General features: G+C 48.3%; 3 protein-coding genes across 10 annotated transcripts in view; all 3 read left to right on the forward strand.

The window, feature by feature from the left end:
- Positions 1-871: 871 nt before the first annotated feature.
- Positions 872-12226, forward strand: GSTT4 (glutathione S-transferase theta 4). Its single transcript, XM_042805676.1, has 6 exons — positions 872-1101; positions 1246-1302; positions 5156-5243; positions 6368-6518; positions 8651-8827; positions 9887-12226. The coding sequence occupies exons 1-6, from the start codon at positions 990-992 to the stop codon at positions 10085-10087; spliced, it is 786 nt and encodes a 261-aa protein (XP_042661610.1). The 5' UTR covers positions 872-989; the 3' UTR covers positions 10088-12226.
- Positions 12227-14723: 2497 nt separating this feature from the next.
- Positions 14724-17363, forward strand: DDT (D-dopachrome tautomerase). Its single transcript, XM_033001503.2, has 3 exons — positions 14724-14894; positions 14969-15144; positions 15922-17363. The coding sequence occupies exons 1-3, from the start codon at positions 14787-14789 to the stop codon at positions 15992-15994; spliced, it is 357 nt and encodes a 118-aa protein (XP_032857394.2). The 5' UTR covers positions 14724-14786; the 3' UTR covers positions 15995-17363.
- A 2237-nt stretch (positions 17364-19600) lies between these two features.
- The window catches only part of CABIN1 (calcineurin binding protein 1), a 118344-nt gene continuing 118035 nt past the window's right edge, over positions 19601-19909 (forward strand). For all 8 annotated transcript variants that reach the window (XM_042805219.1, XM_042805218.1, XM_042805224.1 and 5 more), the window contains exon 1: positions 19601-19780. The gene's annotated coding sequence lies outside the window, so the exon portion shown is untranslated. The remainder of the gene's footprint in view (positions 19781-19909) is intronic.

A 19909-nucleotide genomic window follows, 5' to 3' on the forward strand; every position in this document is an offset into this window, starting at 1 on the left:
TGAGCTTCTTCAGTTCTCCTCTGCTTGCGCGGAAATCTGAAATGACAATTCCAGGGAGAGAGGAAAGTCACTTCACTGTGAGTATGCAGAGGCAATGCCCACAGAGAAGTCTTCCACACTTCACTGCCATTCAGGCATCACCTTGCAGAGTTGGGCAGAGATGACGTGACCCAAGAAATACTTTCTGAACTGAAAACCATACTGAGATCTAGTAGTGTGAGATTAACGCTGGCTTAGAGGACAATGTGCAAGGGTCCTTTTTTTGTTTGCAGCATGGCACATTCCTGCAGGAGCATGTTATGAAAACAAGCATTTACCTTGCAAGAGGTGTGCTGGGATGCTGTGGGTGATAGCGGGCTCCTGAGCCCCTGTGGCCAAGGCTGCAGAGAGGAACGACAGCCCCTGCTCCCTCAGTGCTTAGTACCAACCTCTCTTTTGAGGTTGGTAATTTACCGTTACTCATAAATTACCATTACCTGTATGTTACCTTCTTTTCCTGAGGCTGGCCTACAGGCACAGCGCCAGCCCCGGCGTGGCCAGGGCTGTGGGATGTGGAACCCTGTGTCCCCCCATACTCCAGCTATGCCTCACTGCCCCTGCCGGGAAGGCTCTCCGGGGCTCCTCCAGCATTTTCCCGTCCTCGCCCCGCAGGAGACTTTTGCCCAGGGGCGCAGACCCCGCTCCCCCCACAGCTCCCGCCTGCCCCGCGCACCAGGGGAGGCCGAGGCTCCCCTCAGCGCTGCCGCCCGCCATCTCCCCCTCAGCCCCGCCACCTTCCCCTCAGCCCCGCCGCCGCCTCCCCCGCCCCCTCAGCCCCGGCGCCCGCCGAGGGCGCGTCCCCCGCCCGGCGCAGCTCGGGGGCGGGCGCCTCCCGCCCGCGCTGGGCTCGGCCCCCGCCTGCCCGTGCGGGGCGGCTCCGGGCGGCCGGCGACACAGTGGAGGCAGCCTCCCCGCGGGCCGGGCGAGGCCGGGGCTGGGCCGGTGGCAAGATGGGGCTGGAGCTGTACCTGGACCTGCTGTCGCAGCCCTGCCGCTCCATCTACATCTTCGCCCGGAGCAACAACATCCCCTTCGAGTTCAAGCACGTGGAGCTCTTCAAAGGTGGGACGGGCACGGCCGCCCGCCCGCCCGCCCGCCGCTGCTGAGCTGCCCCGGGGCGGTGGCGGGCGGCGGGCGGCGGGGCCGGGGCGGGCGGCGGCCCGCCGGGGGCGGTGGGCTCAGCGCCCCTCTCTTGGCTCTTGGCAGACTCGGTGCTGGGGAAGAAGCCGGCGGCGGGCAGCGGCGCGGAGCAGCCCCGCGCAGGTGAGCGGAGGGGCGGGGGGGGGTCCCCCACCACCACCCCCACAACCCCCGGGCGTCCGTCCTGTCGGGCCGGGCCCGTTCCCCGGCGGCGCTGGGTGCCTGGCGGCGGCCCCGCGAGCAGGAAGGGGACAGGCGAGGATCCCCGGGCTGAGCCCCCGGGCGCTGGCAGGGCCCCAGCCGCGGCCTTCGGGCAGAAGGGCCGATCGCTCCGGTCCCGGAGGGCGGCAGCCCGCGGCGGGGTTTGCTCGCATTCCCCGAGAAGGGAGCCCGGCCCTCCTTCTGCCCGGCCGTCGCCCCTCCGGCTCGGCTCTGTCAGCGGCATCCCGCCGCCTCCTTTCACTCTCTTGCCCTGTGCTGCTGCTTCTCTGGAAATTGGGGAGCTATTGAACCGGTGTGCACTGTTCCCATAGGGAAGTTCAGTTCGGTCCGTCCCGGATCAGTAGCGATGCAGGGTCCTCTCACGTTTGGGGAGGCTCAGGCTCAGCTGGAGGGGGACACGCTTCAACCCTGGGAGGTGGAAAAATGCTGGAGGTGGTGGAAGCGGGAGATCACCCATGTATGAGAGGGATGCAGAGCTGAGAGGAGGCTTACCTGCGCTCTCACCCCGGGGGCCTCTCAAGAGAGGGTCCGGTCCTGCTTGGGGAGGGTGAAACAGGTCGAGCCTGGCCAGACTTGCACACCAGAGCTGAATCTGCTCCCGGCCCCTGGAAGCTCTGCTTGGCCCGTTGGGAGGGAAGGACTAGTTCCTCGGGTAACCTGAGTGATTTTAAATACATGCTCTGCCGAGGGGCCTGAGTACAGTGGTTTGACCACGCAGCTCTTATTCCCACAGCAGTCTCATAGCTGTGCTGCGTCTATTTTTGTGGATCCCCAAGGAATGTTCCTCCAGCCATTTCTAGCAAATTAGTCACAGTGACAGCAGAGGAGTGCTCTGGGAATGGTGTACTTAGCAGAAACACTCAGCTGTTCGGGCTTGTCCAACTGTGTAAAATGACTATTGTCCATTTACATATTGCATTTTCCGTGTAAATTCTTAGTTTTTTGCCTCAGGCAAAGCACAGTGCTTAGAAATCCTTGGCTGAGGATATGATTAGGCGAGGATGTGATTGGCAAATAGAGTGATTTTTTTTTTTTCTTTTTTTTCCTTTCTCCTTCTGTAAAATCTTGTCCGTTGCTCTTTTTACCCACGAGTAAGTCTCCCTCCGTGCACTGTGACTTACATTTAAGAATTCCTCCTGTGTGCAGCCTGCCCTGGTTTTTGACAGTGTATAATCTGCTTATTAAAGTTACTCCTCAAAGCCCAGCAATACACACAGTGTGTGTATATATGTCCTCAGGGGACATCAAGAACTAGTTACACCAGATGCAGCTGATGTTAAACAGCACCGTAAGTCAAGTCAACACCACAGGAATGATAAAGATGGTCCACCTAATACTACTAAACAAAAAGGCTGGTTGTACTTTCTAGAAGAGAGGCACAAGCTTAAACTTTGCTAAACGGCCAATGCAAATATTGGTCTCTATTTTAATATAATAAGCAGTAGGTCTCGATGAAGCAACTTGGAGCAAATTCAACTGCATTTACCCACTGCTTACTACTCACATTGTTGTTTCTCAGTTGCCCACTACCTTGAATAATAAACACAGACAGCTGGGTCTGAGTTGTAAGAATTACTGACTTGCAACTTTTTGCTGCATTTTTCCAAGGGCCACCCAAACTCTACAGATCTCATCAGGGCTGGGTGTGTGATGACCACTGGCCTTTGGAGCCCTTCTAAAAGAAGAGGACCAAACATCTTCTCAGAGCAACTCTTTGCATGACAGTAGTTTTACACAAATTTGCCTCACTATTTTTACAATATAAATCACGGATTTATGGCACTTTGTCCTTGTACTTTGCTGGCTTGATATTTGGGGATTTTTTTTTTGTTTTATACTCAAGTTTCTCAGTTATTAGGTTTAATTCGCACTTTCTGTCTGGCTTTTATTCTTAAGAAGCTCTTTCTTCCTACCTCTCCTGATAATGCTGCCTGGTTCTGCTGTACACGTGAAACCTCTTACCCAGCTAAGCTGGAGGCCACCATCACCACAGGTACCCCGAGATATTTCCCAGTGAGATGGAAGACAGGTCTTTGAATCTATTCAGACAGCAGTTGGATGTGAACCTTAGACTCTGATGAAGCTACTTACGTCGTTATTTTAAGAAGCACTTCTCAAAGAAGAAACAAGGTAGAAGCTAGTCAGCTAGAAAGGAGAACAAGGCAGTAATGTTTGCTCTGCTTGATTTGTCTCATTATCTGAAATCAATACTGGGAAAGTACTCTGTAATTAGCAATGCTGCAATCTTCCTTTCTCCCACTCCTTCCCAAAGCCTGCTACAAATAAACTTGATAGTCCAAAGGCTGGTTTTATTTCTTGGAAGCGATTTCCTGCTGCACATTTGTCCAGTAAAGCAGGCATTGCCACTGCCTCCTGAATGGGGACAAATAGTTCTTGGGGCTGTAGGTTACTGTTTGATAGTTAACGGCCCTTATTTTTTTGAATGAAGGGATTTGTGTACAAGGCCTCTTGCTGGTCATGCTGATTTGATCAAGATTTGCACCTAAATGTCATGTCTCCTTCTAGAGAGATCTTAAAACAAGCAAAGCAAGCAAACTCCTCACACCTTTTCTTACATAGGTGTTCCTGGACTTTTGTACAATTCCCTGGCAGTTAACTGCTGACTGGCAAGTCTAGTGCCTGCAGTGGGAAACTGAAAACCTGATTAGATAGTCAGCTGTTAATGCCTCCAAACTCCACGGAACTGTGGAATTTAAACTCTCATGGGATGGTGTCTTCCTCCTGCATTTTCCTGACAGAGGTAGGTTGACATGCAGAGCCAGGAGTAACACAGAGCCAAGAGTAAAGCAGGGTAGAAGTATTTGAGCTTCCCTCCCCATGGCAGATGTCCAGTGTGGCAGAGTGAATTATTTCATGAGCCTACTGTTGTATTGCTGACATTCATGTTTTTCCCATCCCAGCAAAACCTCTGGAAACATCCTCAGCTGCATGTCTGTGGAGGGATCTGCTCTGTTGACAGCATTTACTTTCTTTGTAAATGCTCAGTTCCTTCTACTCTTCAGAGATAAACAGGAAGAAGAATTTGCTCTGTATGTGTACAAGCCAGCTGGGTTCAGTTTGATTAATTAGCCACTGCAGTGATCTCTGGGCACGGGCTTTTCAGTTACTTTCCATCATGACTCCATCCTACCTAGTCAGCCACGTTTACAAACTGCAAGAAAATGACTTTGTTTTGGTGTTGCCTGTGGGAACAGGAGCCGGAGTAGCAACTGTCTGCCCTCGTTAGGGTGCTCTGCATGCAAACTCAGCTTTTCCAGACTCTGCTTTCTTAGCAAATATTAAGTACTTTTTAGGTGCTTAGTTGTTTTCATTCTGTGTCTTTCCCCCCCCTTGTCTCTAAAGCCACAGGACATGCTGTTCTCAGGTCAGCTGTTCCTGGTTATCTGCAATAGTGTTTTCAGTACCAGTACCTTCATTGTGGTATCTGAATGCCTCTCAGGGAATGTTTTTTTTCAGTACGTTTTGCAAGTATTACTGGTACCCAAGTCAAGCAACAGAATTCCTGTAGAGAAGTGTGAACTGCTCCGTGCCACGTGCCCAGCCTGAGCCAACTGCCCTCTGCAGATAGTTTTACACTGACACTTCACTTTCATTACCTTTTTAATTGTGAAATATGCTCATATAGGGAAAACTTAACACAGTTCACTGATTGTCCAGTTGGCTTCAGGTATTTAATTTATCATTCACTGGCAGATACACTTCTAACCTCTGGCTTGTTTGTTCATATTCTTAGGGTCATCAAATAGTGAAGGAGCTGGCAAAGTCAGCCTCTTGAAGAAAGTACCAGCATTAAAGGACGGAGACTTCACCCTGGCAGAGTGGTAAGAACTCAGTCCTTCGACTTCCTTGGGTACCAGTAATCTCTCCAGCATTTAGGAGATGTCATTCCGGCTGAATGATTAAGGATCACAGAATTCATGAATGTATTGTTCATTTTTAATAGTATAACCTCATTTGCTCTGTTTCCATTTTCTGTTTGAATTATCTTTCAGAATGTAAACAAATCAGCTGACTTAACTTTTTGATCTTACCCCGAACTCACTTACCTCAAAATGGGATTATAAACATTCATGGGAAATGTTTAAAGCTTATTAAAAGCCCTTTTACTGTAGGAAAAACAATCCTGTTTACCTCAGGAAAAAATTCCGTTTATCTGAATTAGTCATAAAGGCCAAGTGAACATCTATGGAGGTAAAATCTGGGTTTTACATGATAAAATTAATATGGAGGCTGGTTAATGGTGTCATAATACTGAAATAATCGAACTATAGTAGTATCAGCATAATAGGAGGGTCTACATTTTCTTCTGCTTTGTCAGCACAGGATTTTCTGTGGCATCTCTTTTTGTAGTAACGGCCTACATATTGTTGCAGATGACTAAGATATTTTTCCATCCGACTTCTCTTGCCAGTTAATGAAAGTATAAACATCTGGACAAACACAGAAAGATTCTGTAGGCTCTCCCTGCTGGGACTTCCACTGGCTCGAGTGGAAGCTGCAGGCTAGAGACAGATCTGTTGAAAAGACAACATAACCCATGAGAGAGTTTCATTTCATACACATGCCTGTAAACATGCACGGGTCTCAGAGAGATGGGTCAGAACAGTCAAGGAACAAGTGGGGTTAACACTGCTGATAGGTGATTATAGAAGTTAATTGTTTGTTTACCCCAGTACTGTCCAGCAGTACTCTGCACCACAGAACAGTGCTGTGATTTTCCAGCAGGTTAAAGTTTTCATGGGAACTAAGATGATAAGTGCCCTCTTTGATGTCAACATGAATTACATGCCTGTGTATGGACCTTAGATGCTATTGGAAATCCTGACCTGAATGCTTTTTAGTGTAAGCAGCAAGTTCAGAAAGGGCAGGAGAGGGAGCTTAGGCAAAAGTATTCTGCATCATAACTCCCCGACCCCTTTCTTGTCGCTTGTTAATGTCTGAGCAGCACTGCCATTCTGCTGTATCTGAGTCGAAAGTACAACACTCCTGACCACTGGTACCCATCAGACATACAAAAACGGGCCCAGGTAGATGAATACCTCTCGTGGCATCATGCTAACATCCGGGCTAATGCTCCTAAGACCATGTGGATCAAGGTAAGGAGACTGAAGATTAAAATGTGAGTAAAGTGATGTTTTCCTGACAGAATACCGAGCATTTGAACAGCCCCAATTCGGAGAGAATTTGACATGCTGAAATAACAAACCTAGGCCATTCCTAGCTGTCAGAGAGGGAGCTGTTCCTAATTGCTCCGTGTCAGAATCTGGCAAAAGCAGCTTTGGTCATTTTGTTGTTTTCCTTAAAGCAGGTCTGGTACAGAAGGTCTCAAAGCCCAACAGACTTCTATGGCTTGGATTTGTGAACTAATATATAACAGATTGGATACTGCCTCCAGGGGCCTCCCCCTCACTGCACAGCTGTGCAGAGTGTGCACATAGGCAGAAGTTCTGCTTCTTTGGTGAGCATGTGCTTTGTTGCTGGAAGCAGAAGGGCTTGCATTCTTCATGCAACAAGTCCCTGCAGCCCCATCAGGGTGGAAATCCTGAAGGAGCCTTCTGCTTCCAGCACACTTTGGTACTTCTCTGAAATGGGCTCAGGGATAGACAGAATAGAGACACTGAGAGAATGGCAGAATTTCTTTATTCAGTGTAGCCAGGTAATTTTAGGTAAAATTAACAGAATCACCCTGAGGCAGAAAATCATTTAGTATCAGACAGCTTTGCTGGACACCTGTTTCCAGCCAACTCACCAGACAGTTAATGCAATTGTCATTGGAGAGACCCGGGTGCAAATATAGCCCCACAAGTACAGCTGTGGTTTGGAATTTCAGATGAAATCAGGGTTGCCAGTAAACAGGTACGAACTTCACCCTTCCTATGTAAAGTTTGAGTTTGTTTGTGCCTGACAAAGCATATCAGTACTCATTTAGCTTTTTGATTTATTGACATTTGAATTTCTGGCTGGAGAGCACAGCGAAGCAATTCAAATATGAGTCAGATTCATACAAGAAGAAGTTTCTTCCAGTCTCTGCAGGCTGTTATTGCAGTGCTCCAAGGGAAAGAAATCCAACTAATTGTTGATGATGATTAGATAACCCAGATAAAGAAAAAGGCCTCACAGTATTTGAAAACAGGGAAATGTGTAAAGCCACCATGTAACAGAAGGCATGGAGAATGCAGACTGCCCAGAGATACAGAAAAGGAAGAAGATGCTGTTTCAAGTGATTATACCCAGAGATCCTGTCGTGCGTAATTGGCACCACTTAGGAAGAGAACTGGCCATGAATTTTGTGATGAAATAGATTCCACATGTATTTGGCAAAAATCATGGCTTGGATTGAGCAATCCCAACTTGAATTGTTGAATATACTAGCAGTAAGTAGAAATTCAGTCTACTCCCACCAATGGAAATTTGTATCTTTAATTTTGCTTCTCTAAATAAACTGTATTTCTTTAGCTGTGGTAGATGGAGGCAGCATAGTTGTGAAACACTGTGGGCTCCAACAGTGCATACACCTCAGCAAGTGGTGAAAAATCTCACAGAAGGGCAATTACCCTCTGTGCCAGCAAGTCTGTGGAGACAAGGACTGCACTGGAAAAATTTCTAGTGGTTTAAAGAATGACGCTTGGGAGGCCACAGAAAGGCTGGTATAAATATGGTGCTTACCCACTCCCAGATTTGCTGGCTGCTGTCATACAGAGGCAGCCATTCCCTGCCTCTCCAGTCAGTGTTGATGCATTCCAGTCCCTCCTACACTCCTGCCACAGCCACCAGCATGCCCTCCCTTCCATCACCCTGCAGGGCAGGCAGCCTGCTGACCTGTCTTGGCAGGCTGTGGAAACAGAGAGCATAGCAGGGGTGACTAATGCAGGGATTTGTCTTCCCTAGAGCTGTTGCCTGTTTTTCTTTTGTAACCCATCAAGGTGGAGTTGGAGGACACAAGTGCCAGGCACCAAATGAGCTGGAATCCTTGATTTCGTTCTGTGCATTGCTGCCCATTAGCTGGAGGTTACTGTCACTGATCAGCCACTTAGAACTGTTTGTGTGCTCTCTGTCCATGAGCTGCTTGGAACTGCAGCAGTCCTTGAAGCTCTAGCATCGTCCCCTCCTGCGGTTTTGCTGCAGAATCACCGAGAATCATGAGCAATTCATGGGGTGTAACTTAAATGACTACCACCAGATCCATAAGAAGATGGCCAACTGTATTCTAAGTCCCTTCTCTCCTCAGGTGCTGATTCCCCTCTTTACAGGGCAGCCACTGCCCTCCGAGAAGCTCCAGGAGGTTATGGAGGGGCTGTCCACTTCCCTGAAGCAATTTGAGGAGAGATTTCTGCAGGACAAGGCTTTTATCATTGGGAGCGAGATCTCTCTGGCAGATCTTGTGGCCATTGTGGAGCTGATGCAAGTGAGTGCTGGCGTGTGGTAAGGAAGTCTCCACACAAGGGAAAACAGATGCTGCTGGGCAGGGAGGAGTGCAGCATCTGGTAATACTTCACTAGAAAGAGGAGTGAGGGCATATCTCAACAGAACTGGCCTAGGACAATGAAGAGAATATGGGAGTGGGTTCAGAAAACCAGTTAAAAAATTAAAGCTGGCTGTAACAAACCTCTTCGGTTTCTCTTCTCTAACAATACTTCTTTTTCTCCCTCATCCTTTATTGTGACTTTATTTTTAACCTTTGGAGAAGGAGGTAATACGTAAAAGTGAGAAGCAATAACAGACAGGTCTGATGAAATAAGAAAATTCTTTAGGAATGTTTTTGTCATACAAGAATATTCTTCTTGAGATGCTACTTGCCCATGCCATGTCTGGAAGATGCAAGACTGAATCTCAGACAGAGGCGATCAAATTAAGTCTGTTCCAAACTGGGTTTTCTCTGCCAGACTGTCAGGGCCTGGTTCCTGCAGCCCAGAAGTGATTCTTTTCTCACAGTTCTGTATCCCAGATGCTGAAAAATACCCAGATGCTGAAAAATAGCAGTTCTGCTCCTCTACAGCATTGTGTTCCAGAGAGTGGCACAGGCAGAGAGTAGAAGGGAGGTAGATTATGTCAACTAAGACATCAGTTCAATTAAACGTTTAGTGATTTGTGCTGTGGTTTTGCTGTATAATACAGCATTCCATAGTGCAGACTCTGCAGTTGTTCCTGGAACTGTCAGCCCACCACATCTTCAGTGTTGTAAGTGAAAATCATTCACAACAAGTGGTAGTCATCTCCACTGCTCTTAACAGCTGTTCCAGCACTCAGGAGTTGACTTGTAAATGTTCGTTAAAATACAGGCTAGCTTCTGTGTCCCCCACATAGATATACGCAATCAGAGATTTCCCTCCTTCCTAGTGCTCCTCTATGAGCTCTTAATTTTTTTTCCTCTACCTGTACCTGCAGGTACACTTTTGGTGCCTGTTGTCTTGGTGAAGAAGTGACTGCCCAATGCTTCACTGTTGCTCTCTCTCCCTTTCTGCAGCCTGTTGGAGTTGGTTGTGACATCTTTGAAGACAGACCTAGGCTGATGGAGTGGCGCAGGCGGGTGGAGGATGCTGTGGGGAAAGAGCTTTTCTTCCAAGCCCATGAGATGATCCTCAATATCAAAGAACTGAGCAACATTCAAATTGATCCACAGCTGAAAGAGCATCTGGCACCTGTGTTGATGAAGATGTTGAAATGAATTAACCTATCTTACCATTTTTGCCGTCCTTTTTTTTTTTTAAAAAAAAAAACAAACCAAAACCTCTCTGACCTTCAATTCTACATGTAACTGGAAAAAGCACTGTAATTCTAACAGAAATTGCAGAGTGTTTCAGCCCCTGACAGGCCTTTCCTGTATCTTCGTGGGTAGAAGATGGGGAAAGTTTAAGACCTGAAACATTAAATTTATACAAAAGACAAGGCCCTACAAGTCACTTAACACGTGAATGTGGGTTTTATTTCAGCATCAGCCTTTTCAGAGATACAAATGGTATTTTCTGAGAAAATTTGAGCCAGCCTGCAAACTTGGAAACATTAGAGAACTGTATAGGATGAGTGTTGTTTTCATGTGTTTTTAACATGTGAAGCTCCTCAAGTGGTAAGCACTGGAAAGTATGCCTGATCCTCACCTTCCCAGCACGTGTCTGCACAGACAAGTACAGCACAAAACTACAGGCAGTCACAAAAGTGAAAAAATACATTGTTTTTTTTTTTTTTAATTTTAAAGTTTCTTATTGCTGAGGCATTTTGCTTATCTCTCCATGTACATTCCTCAATTCTTCTATTTGCCTATAGGTTCCTGTGAGAAGTTTCTTCATCTACAGCCGTGAATCTTTGTAATTCTTCAGTTTAACCATTACTCTGAATTTTTGAAAGCAGCCTGGGCTTTGTTGGTGCTCAATCTGCCAGTACATGTGGCAGAGGCAGTTCTTGGAGGTAAAGACCCAAGCAACTTCAAAATGCTGAGGGTGGCCACAGCCTTCAAATAACTGCCTACCTAAAGTACTCTGATGTTATATAGGGAATACACTGAAAGACTGCATTCACATTGATTTCTTGAAATACAACAGCAACTAAATTTTTGTTTTCTGCAGCAATACTGTAATAGCAATCTACTTTTCTCCTAGAAAACGCAGAGGAGGAATAAATACAGTCATGCTCTTAGGAGACTGTTTTGGATGGATGTTTACCAAGTAAGTCACCCTGTGGAGCTGAAGTAATAAGAGAGATGTTGTGGCATTGAGCAACACATGCATCACGATAAAAGGGCAGAGAGTTGTTCTGGAGCTTTTGGGCTCTTTTTCTTGGCCGTATTTATTTCTAGTTAGCAGTAGCTCAGGTACAAAGCCTTTCTGTAATGCAGAACAGTTTATGAGGTAAAACTGAGAGAATCCAACCATTTCTAGTTTCTACAGTTGAAAATAGCAAATTGTAAAGGATAAAGAAACTGGTGGAATATATATATCTTCATATTTTTACTCATAAGTAGTTGTTGCCCTTGAACCTTACGCTGAAATCCTTGCCCAGGAACACATCCTGTGAGGAATCAGACAAAATGAGTAAATAATACAGGAATTGCTTCTCTTGCTAATCAGATAGCTTAATTTCTTTCCAGTACTACCATGTCTTGGCTGGTGATGTTTCTGCTGGTAAGTTCTATAAAACCTGATGTGTTCTGGTGATGTTTTTCAGTAAGGTTTCAGTTCTAGATACTACTGATTTAGTCCAGAGCCTAGGGAGATCTTTAAATTCCCTATCTGGAAAGAGATTTCCATTGTATACTTCAGCTTGCATTAGTAGGAAATTTTGTTATGTGATTATGTTCTATATAAAGACGAGACCTGACTGAAGGCCCTCTCTTTTCATGAACCAAAAATATTAGAAACAGGCACACATTTATTCCCACCCTTGCTTTCTTCCCAAACAGTAGCTGAATAGTATGATAATAGTAATTATGTTTTATTCACAAAATGCTGTCTACAACTGAGTTAAATTTTAAATGGGAAGTGGTTGATTTTTTTGATAATTTTGAAAGTGGAATTGCTAAGTGGATGATGACGTGTAAATGTCTGCAGGAGGGAAAAAAACTACCATTATTTTCCAAAGGCTGAGCATGTTTGAGAGTACTTGTTGCTGTGCTGTCCTCTCCTGGTTGTATGTCCATCCCCCTGCAAGCACTTTAGTTGCCTGCTCCAAGACAGAAGCAATGAACTGAATGCCTTTGATTAAAAAACCTCTGGTTAAAAACTCTGTGAGGCTGTGAGCAATCTGCCATTCACATGGTGAACCATCAAGAGTGATGGACAACACATCATTAAAGATGTTTGTGACAGCCCCATGCCCTGTTGTAATTGCTGACATCTGATACTTGAATCTTTTTTGCTTTTGGAGGCCACCTGATAGTCTGATTTCTTGTCATGTGGGGTTCTTTGGCCTTGGAATTGGAAGAGATTTTTAGTATTTGAAGGAATTGGAGAAAAATAGAAAAATGGATCCTAAATGGCATCCTACCTGGAGGCAATGCCTCCCAACAATCAGGCAGCAGTGGGCTTGCACCCGGGGTTCACGAGGTGGCTGAATAACCCCACTGCCTTCATTTTGGTGATAAACTCGGGGTCATATCCTATTTACAAGATTATATCTTTCTGTAAATTTACCCTGGAATTTAGCAGTTTTCCTGGGTTACTTCTGCTGCTGCTTTCCTGGATTTGAAGGGAGGATCTGTATTACCACTTACCGATGCAAGCAGTCACCACTTGCCAGCCTGCTATGCCTGTCCCATCTCCAGTTAGGTCTTGCTCTTCACACTGTCTCTCCTAGAAATCTTTTTCCAGCCTTATTGCTGGTTGGTTTATACACAGTGCTCCTTGTGCCAGTATTGTCTTCATGAGCAGCAGTGAAGGCCAAACAATTTCCCCAGAAAAAAAATGAGCAATTCTATCTGTTTTCATTAGGGTTGTCTAGAACTGTAGGAAAACAAGTAGTCACATTATACAGGGCCAATTTTCACAACAGTGCTATGCCTTAAACGACCTATTAATCTAATGTTCATAACCTTTTGCTGTAAATGAGCTCATGTAATAATCCCTGGACAGTAGCCCAGTTTCTGAGAATCTTTTGATCTCTAGATTAAACAACTCTGATCTGTAGATTAGACAGTCAGGATGAGCCAGCCTGCTGGGGTCGCTTTTATCAACTTTGGAGCCAAAGTCCTGATTGCAGAAGCTAGTTTGGTAATTATATATATTGGATAAAATTATAAATGTCTGCTTCCCTTTTAATTTCTTGTAGAGCTGGTTGTTTTGAGAAATTACTTCACTTCCTTTCTAAACCCTACCTGCACAGACAGGCACAGAGGTGTCCATTGCAGTGACCAGAAATTCCTTCCCACCAGCAGTAAGGACCATCACAAAGCTCATCTTACCCTTCTGACAGTGAGATGTGATGTTCTGTTCTCACAGTCTCTAATACCTGTCCCAGTAATGCACATTGTAAGAAGCAAAAGGACTGAAAGCCAGCATTGGGGTGAAACAGAGAAAACCCAAAGCCCTGCCTGAGTAAGAGGGAGGGCAAGATGCTCATCATCATAAAAAGGAAGCCCACAGAGCATGGAAGCAAAGACAGGTAGCCTGGGAAGAATACAGAGACACTGTCAAGGTAGCCAGGGATCAGGTTAGGAAGGCCAAAGCCCCGACTGAATTATTCTAGCCAGGGATGTCAAGGGCAACAAGAAAAGCCTTTAGAGGTATGTCAGTGATAAAAGGAAGACTAGGGAAAATGCGGGCCCTCTCTGGAAGGAAAAGGGAGACTTGGTCACCCGGAATATGGAGAAGGCTGAGGTACTGAACGTCTTTTTTCCCTCAGTCTTCACTGGCAACAGCTCCAGCCACACCACCCAAGACACAGAAGGTAAAGGTGAGGACTGGGAGAAGGAAGAACCACCCACTGTAGGAGAAGATCAGGTTCAAGACCATCTAAGGAATCTGGATGTGCACAAGTCCATGGGACCTGATGAGATGCATCCCTGGGTCCTGAGGGAACTGTCAGCTGAAGCGACTGAGCCACTATCCATCATCTCCGAGAAGTCATGGCAGTCTGGAGAAGTTCACACTGACTGGAAAAGGGGAAACGCAACCCCCATTTTAAAAAAAGGGAAATAGAGAAGACCTGGGGAACTACAGGCCAGTCAGTCTCGCCTCTGTGCCCCGTGAGATCATGGAGCAGATCTTCCTGGAAACTATGCTAGGGCACGTGGAAAGTAAGGAGGTGATCGGTGACAGCCAGCATGGCTTCACTAAGGGCAAATTGTGCCTGACAAATTTGGTGACTGTCTACGACGACATTATGGCACTGGCAGATAAGGAAAGAGCAACTGATGTCATCTACCTGGACTTATGCAAAACATTTGACACTGTCCTGCACGACATTCTTGTCTGTAAATTGTAGAGACATGGATTTGATGGATGGACCACTCAGCGGATAAGGAATTGTCTGGATGGTCACACTCAAAGAGCAGAAATTCTTCCCTGTGCGGGGGGTGAGGCGCTGGCCCAGGGTGCCCAGAGCAGCTGTGGCTGCCCCCTCCCTGGAAGGGTTCCAGGCCAGGTTGGACGGGGCTGGGAGCCCCCTGGGCTGGGGGAAGGGGGCCCTGCCCGTGGTAGGGGGGGTGAAACTAGGTGCTCTTTAAGGTCCCTTCCAACCCAAACCAGTCTATGAGTCTCCGATCCCGTGATGGCGGTGCTGCAGGCCGACCCCAGGGCTGAGGCCACGCTGCACGGCCCCGGGTGCCGCCCCGCCGGCGCTGCCCAGGCCGGGCCGGGGGCGGAGCGGGGGCCGGGCCGGGCCGGGCCGGGCGGGCGGAGGCGGCGCGGGGCTGCGGTGCGCTGGGCCCGGGCACCATGCCGTTCGTGGAGCTGGAGACCAGCCTGCCGGCCGCGCGGCTGCCGCCGGGGCTGGCCCAGGAGCTGTGCGCCGCCGCCGCCGACATCTTGGGCAAGCCGGCGGAGGTGAGCGCGGGGCCGGGGGCGGCGGGGCCGGGGGCGGCGGGAGCGGCGGGGACTGACGGTGCCTGTGCTGGCAGCGGGTGACCGTGACGGTGCGGAGCGGGCTGCCCATGGTGCTGGCGGGCTCGGACGAGCCTTGCGCACAGCTGCTCGTCTCCTCCATCGGCGTGGTGGGCTCGGCGGAGCAGAACCGGCGGCACAGCGCGCGCTTCTTCGACGTCCTGACGGCGCAGCTGGGGCTCGGGCCCGAGCGGTGAGTGCGGGCCGCGGCCTGGGGCGTTCCCGCGGGGGGAGCGGCTCTTCGGCCGGCCTGCTGCGGCCCCCGAGTGTGGGAGACAGCCAACAAAAGGACAGGACGATTTCAAAGGGAGGAGGAGGAAGATGATGTAGGTTTCCCCCAGGAGGTTAAGGTGTAATACAGATCCGAGACGAGATTGCCAACATTAGGTGCTCTTGGGTGCCGAATCCCAGCCATGCAGTTTAGGTCCAGATAAAACCATGGACTGGTTTGCACTTGTTGAACAGTCACGGAAATGCTGTTCTCTGAAGACGGGTAGTTCCACTTGCTATAACTGGTGCAAAACCCCTGTGGGAGCTGGTAGAGCTTCGCAGTGGGGTTGCCATGCCAAATGCTGGAACAAGGCTGTTCCTGAAGGTAAGCCGTGTCCCTCTCTGCCCTCCTTCCCCAGCTCCCCAAGAATAATAGCATTTCCCTGCCTCTTGGGTGCTGTCAGGGTAAATGCCCAACAAGATTATGAGCTGCTTAGGTCCTTCTGAAATGGACAAGTATCTCATATAAACAGTGTTGAAATTCAGTCTGCTTTTCCGTTTGTGTGGATGAAGTCTGGCACCTGTTTGTACCCTGCCTGTACACAGCTTATTTTTGCTTCTGTTAAATTAACACTGTGAAGTGTGAGCCAGCGAGGGCTTAGTGCAGACTTTCTACCTTGTTGCAAGCTGGGCAGGGATAATATTTAATCGTAAAATAATGTTTCCTGTCCACTGCATTTTTGCTCTTACACCCAAAAAGGATTGTCATCCGCTTTTACCCACTGGAGCCCTGGCAGATTGGCAAGAACAGAACAGTCATGACATTCCTGTGATCCCTTGAGCAGCCACTTGGAACAAAGCAATGATGAAGACAACCCAGAGATGACCAGCTCCGTCTGTCTACTTGTTTCCTCTTGCGATCAAATCTGTGTAGCTCTGTACCTTCACCTGTATGATTCACTTTTGTCTTTGCATCCCATGCACACAAAGCTGAAGAGTGGGGCAATCAGCTGTACTGATGTTACTAAAATAGTTCAAGGTCTTTGTCTCAAGCCTATCTCGCAGCCCAAAGGCTCTCCTGGTGCCTATGGCTAAGCCGTTGCAGTCTGGTGATGGCCATACATGGGCCTGGACAAAGCTGTCTTGTAGCTGCAAAACGTTTAATTCCAGAATACATTTGGCTTTATTGAGGACCAGATAGGTTCTCAGGTTCACCAGATTTTCTCATACTTTGCAAGGCAGAAGGAGCCTTCTTTCTGTTTCCCTGTGGCAGCAGAAGGGTCCCAGGTTGGCTGAGAAGACCCAGGAGTCAACTTCTCTTTTCAGGGTCCCCAAAAGCCATTTCTGGAAAGAGGTGATTATTGGAAGGGAATTTTATGCATTGAAATAATTGTTTATTTAAGGCTCATGTCAGATCTTGTGCTCTGTGCTCTACTGTTGCCACCGCTGGTGGCTGCTCCTACAAAGTGTTACTTGTCCGCAAGATTTTCATGGCTGAGTGTTTGTGTGCTAATGGCAGTGTGTAGGGGAGGGAGTCGCTTGTGAAGAATTGCACTGTACCACAGGAAAATATTTTGAAGGCTCTGCCAGTCCCAGCTTTACTTACTGTTACTCACCCAGTTGTTCAAAATACTTTTTCTCACCCTGCTGTTCCAGGGAGTTTTGGGACAATACAGCATCTCACTGTGTTCTGTGGCTGGTGTTTTCACCTCACTGTCCCTGCGGGGAAGTGTTCTGGGTTTTTAGGACCCATATGCTTCCTTAGTTTGTAACTGGAATACAGATGGAATTTTATTAAAACAAAAGCACAGTACTTCATATGTATAATGTTATCTCTGTCTTCCACCGATAATGAAAACATTTATCAGTTTCCTTTCCACCTTGTGACTTGGTGAGTTCAGAGGGAACTCAGAGGAACTGAGAGCATGCCCTTGGACCTGGAGGTCCATGGGAACGCGAGGCTGAAGAGCTTCTGTGCTCCTTTGTCATTCTGATTGGACTTTTATTTGTTTATGACTTGAGGTTTCAAGATGGTTGAAAATATTCCTTCTAATTACCATTTGAAGTTGGTTGTTCCCTCTGCAGCATAAACATCTTCCATGTTTGCAAAATCTGCCAGGACTAATACCAAACACAAATTTGTGTATCAGGCTAGGGGGGCTACACCTCATCCGGTTAATAAAATGTATCAAAGCCTCTTTTGATAAGTGTCAGTTTATTGGCTTACAACATTGGGGGTTTTATCTCTCAGTGCTTGAAGTGAGGTACCATAGTTGCCCAGGTCCTGCACTTTCTCAGGAAGTCTCTTCAACTAGAAGTTTTTTAAACTTGGATAAAAAACAGATAGGTGAACTGAGTCTGAGACACACATGTAACTCAGGAGTACTCTGTTGCAGGGAAGAGGGTGGACAGCCCTGGCTTTGCAAAAGGGCTTGACCAACTCGAAGGTGAATACTCTGAAATGGAGAAAATAATAGCACTTGAATTCTGATCTGCAGGTGGCTATTTTCCTGGAGGTCCTTCTACCTCAGGAAAGAACAAGCACAAAGTCTTGCCAAAGCCTTTGTGTCCTTTAGAGAAACCCTGCTCTGCCCTGTGTGCCAGCTTTCCCGTTTCAGGCCGTGTTGGCAACTGCTGGGCACTGCCGTGAGCTCTGTGCCTTCCCCTCGCCCCCGGCTGCTCCCTGCCTGGGCTCTTGCCTGGGAGACTCTCCCAGCATCTCAGAGCTGAGCAGGAAGAGTTAAGAAAGGAGAGGGAAAGCTTAGAAAAGAGTATGCCTTGCAAAGTTGTCCGAATAAAATGAGTCCTGTGTGTGACTTTCCCACCCATTTCCACCTTGTGTCTGCATTCTGCTGTTTCCAGACAAAACGTCCTAGAATAATGCAGAATCACAGTGAAAGTGCAGGGTCAGGGACCATCTTGAGAGCTTTACGGTTCATGAACTTTGAGCTTTCTTTTATAAGAGCAGTTAAAATATTAATCAAAGGATTGATCATTTGGTTATGAATTGTTTGTGCCTTGGACTGAGCCAATTGGTGCTTTTTTGGTGTTGGGGATTGTCAGCACAGAATGAGGTTCTGCGAGTCCTATGAGCTTGCAGCTGGCTGTTTCCCTTCATAAACTGCTCGTGCTGAATATACTTTTTATATTCATGTTGATCTGAAGAGATGGCCTACTTTTCCGCCACTAAGTAGGTTCATACAACATTTTAGGGCTTGAGAAGGATAACCTGCAAAGGGGCTTTGCAGCCCCTGAAACCCACCCTACAGCACGTACAGGGAAACCACCAGAGGTGGGAAACACATCTCTGTGGCTTATGCTCTCTAGTTAGAGAAAATCAGATGCACCACCCTTATTTAGGGCCCAGCAATAAGCTTATAAAATCCCTTTCCCTCGAACGATATGTGCAGATTGTCCTTCCATGGGATGGAGCCTGCCCGACATCTGGATTTAGTAACTCCCAGCTATAGTTGATCTTTTTGCCATTGTACTGACTCTGTGACCTCCCCAGTTTAACCTCCTAAGGTTGACTAATAGTTCTGCTCTCAGAAATGGCCTCTGATGATCTGTTTGAGAACTGTGCAGTCATGTTTGCAAATTCAAAGGTAATGACACAATTTTCAACACTGTGTAACCATTTCTTAGCTTCAGACCTTTGAACTGTGGACAATCATTCTGTGTATTTACAGGAGGGAGTACCCGTGAGGCCCTGAGCACGCTGAAGGGCACTACTGACTGAGAAGTATTACAGAATCACTGTAGCTCTGGAAGTTATTCTCCAAGCACAACGGTGTGATGCTGCTGTTCACATAATCCCTGTTCTTAGTTTGTCGTGACGAAAAGGTGGGCGTTATTTTCTCCCACAAACGCGACCCCGGGGTTCATGCCTTGGGGATGAAAAGGTCTCTTCCTTACAGCCCTAAACGCTGATTCAGTGAAATGCTTCAGCACAACCTTAACTTCGTCAGCGTGACGTGATCGGTTGTAACAAGAGGTGGCTGTAAACACACGGTTATACCCCACGGACGGGGCAAGGCCCGAGCTGCCCTTGTCCCTGCCCGGGGGCTGCGCAGACCCGGCGCCGCTCCAGGGCTCGCGTGGGGCTGCGGGAAGCACACCTCTCCCACGAGACCCGCCGCAACACGATCACCTCACAGATAAATAAAATTATCTCCACAGGGAGCTGTCGCCGTTACTGTCTGCCTTGGGTCGCTGCCTCACATCGCCCCGCCGCCATCCCACACCCCATCCCATCTCGGGGGTGCGCCCCTCTCCAGCGAGCACCGCGGCAAGTTTTAGGGAAAAACAGTAACTTTGGGACGATTCCCAAACCCACGGGCGAGGGTACCCACGACTTCCTTCAGCTTTTGCCCACACCCCCAGCCCCCTCCGGCCCCGCCCGCCCTTCTCCCGCCTCCCCGTCCCCAGCGCTCCGATTGGCTGCCCAAGGAACGGCTACTGGGCCAATGAGCAGCTGGTTTATTGACGCGCGGGGCTCCGGGAGTTCGGTGGAGGTTGCCGGGGAGACGGCCGGGGAGGCCGCGGCCCCGGGGGCCCGAGGGAGACGCTCCGGGAGCCCCTCGGCGGCCGCGCCCTGCCCCTCCGGCCGGTCCTGCCAGGTGAGTGTGTCCCGTCCGCCCCGGCCCCGCGGAGGGGCAGCCGGGGCCGTGGCCCTGGCCCTGCCCCGGGGCCGGTGAAGGCTGTGGGAGCCCGGTCCGACGCGGCGGGGCCTCGCCCGCTCCCCTCCG

This window comes from Tyto alba, unplaced genomic scaffold, assembly GCF_018691265.1.
Source record: "Tyto alba isolate M040663 unplaced genomic scaffold, T.alba_DEE_v4.0 Super-Scaffold_44, whole genome shotgun sequence".
In the NCBI taxonomy this organism is placed as follows: domain Eukaryota; kingdom Metazoa; phylum Chordata; class Aves; order Strigiformes; family Tytonidae; genus Tyto; species Tyto alba.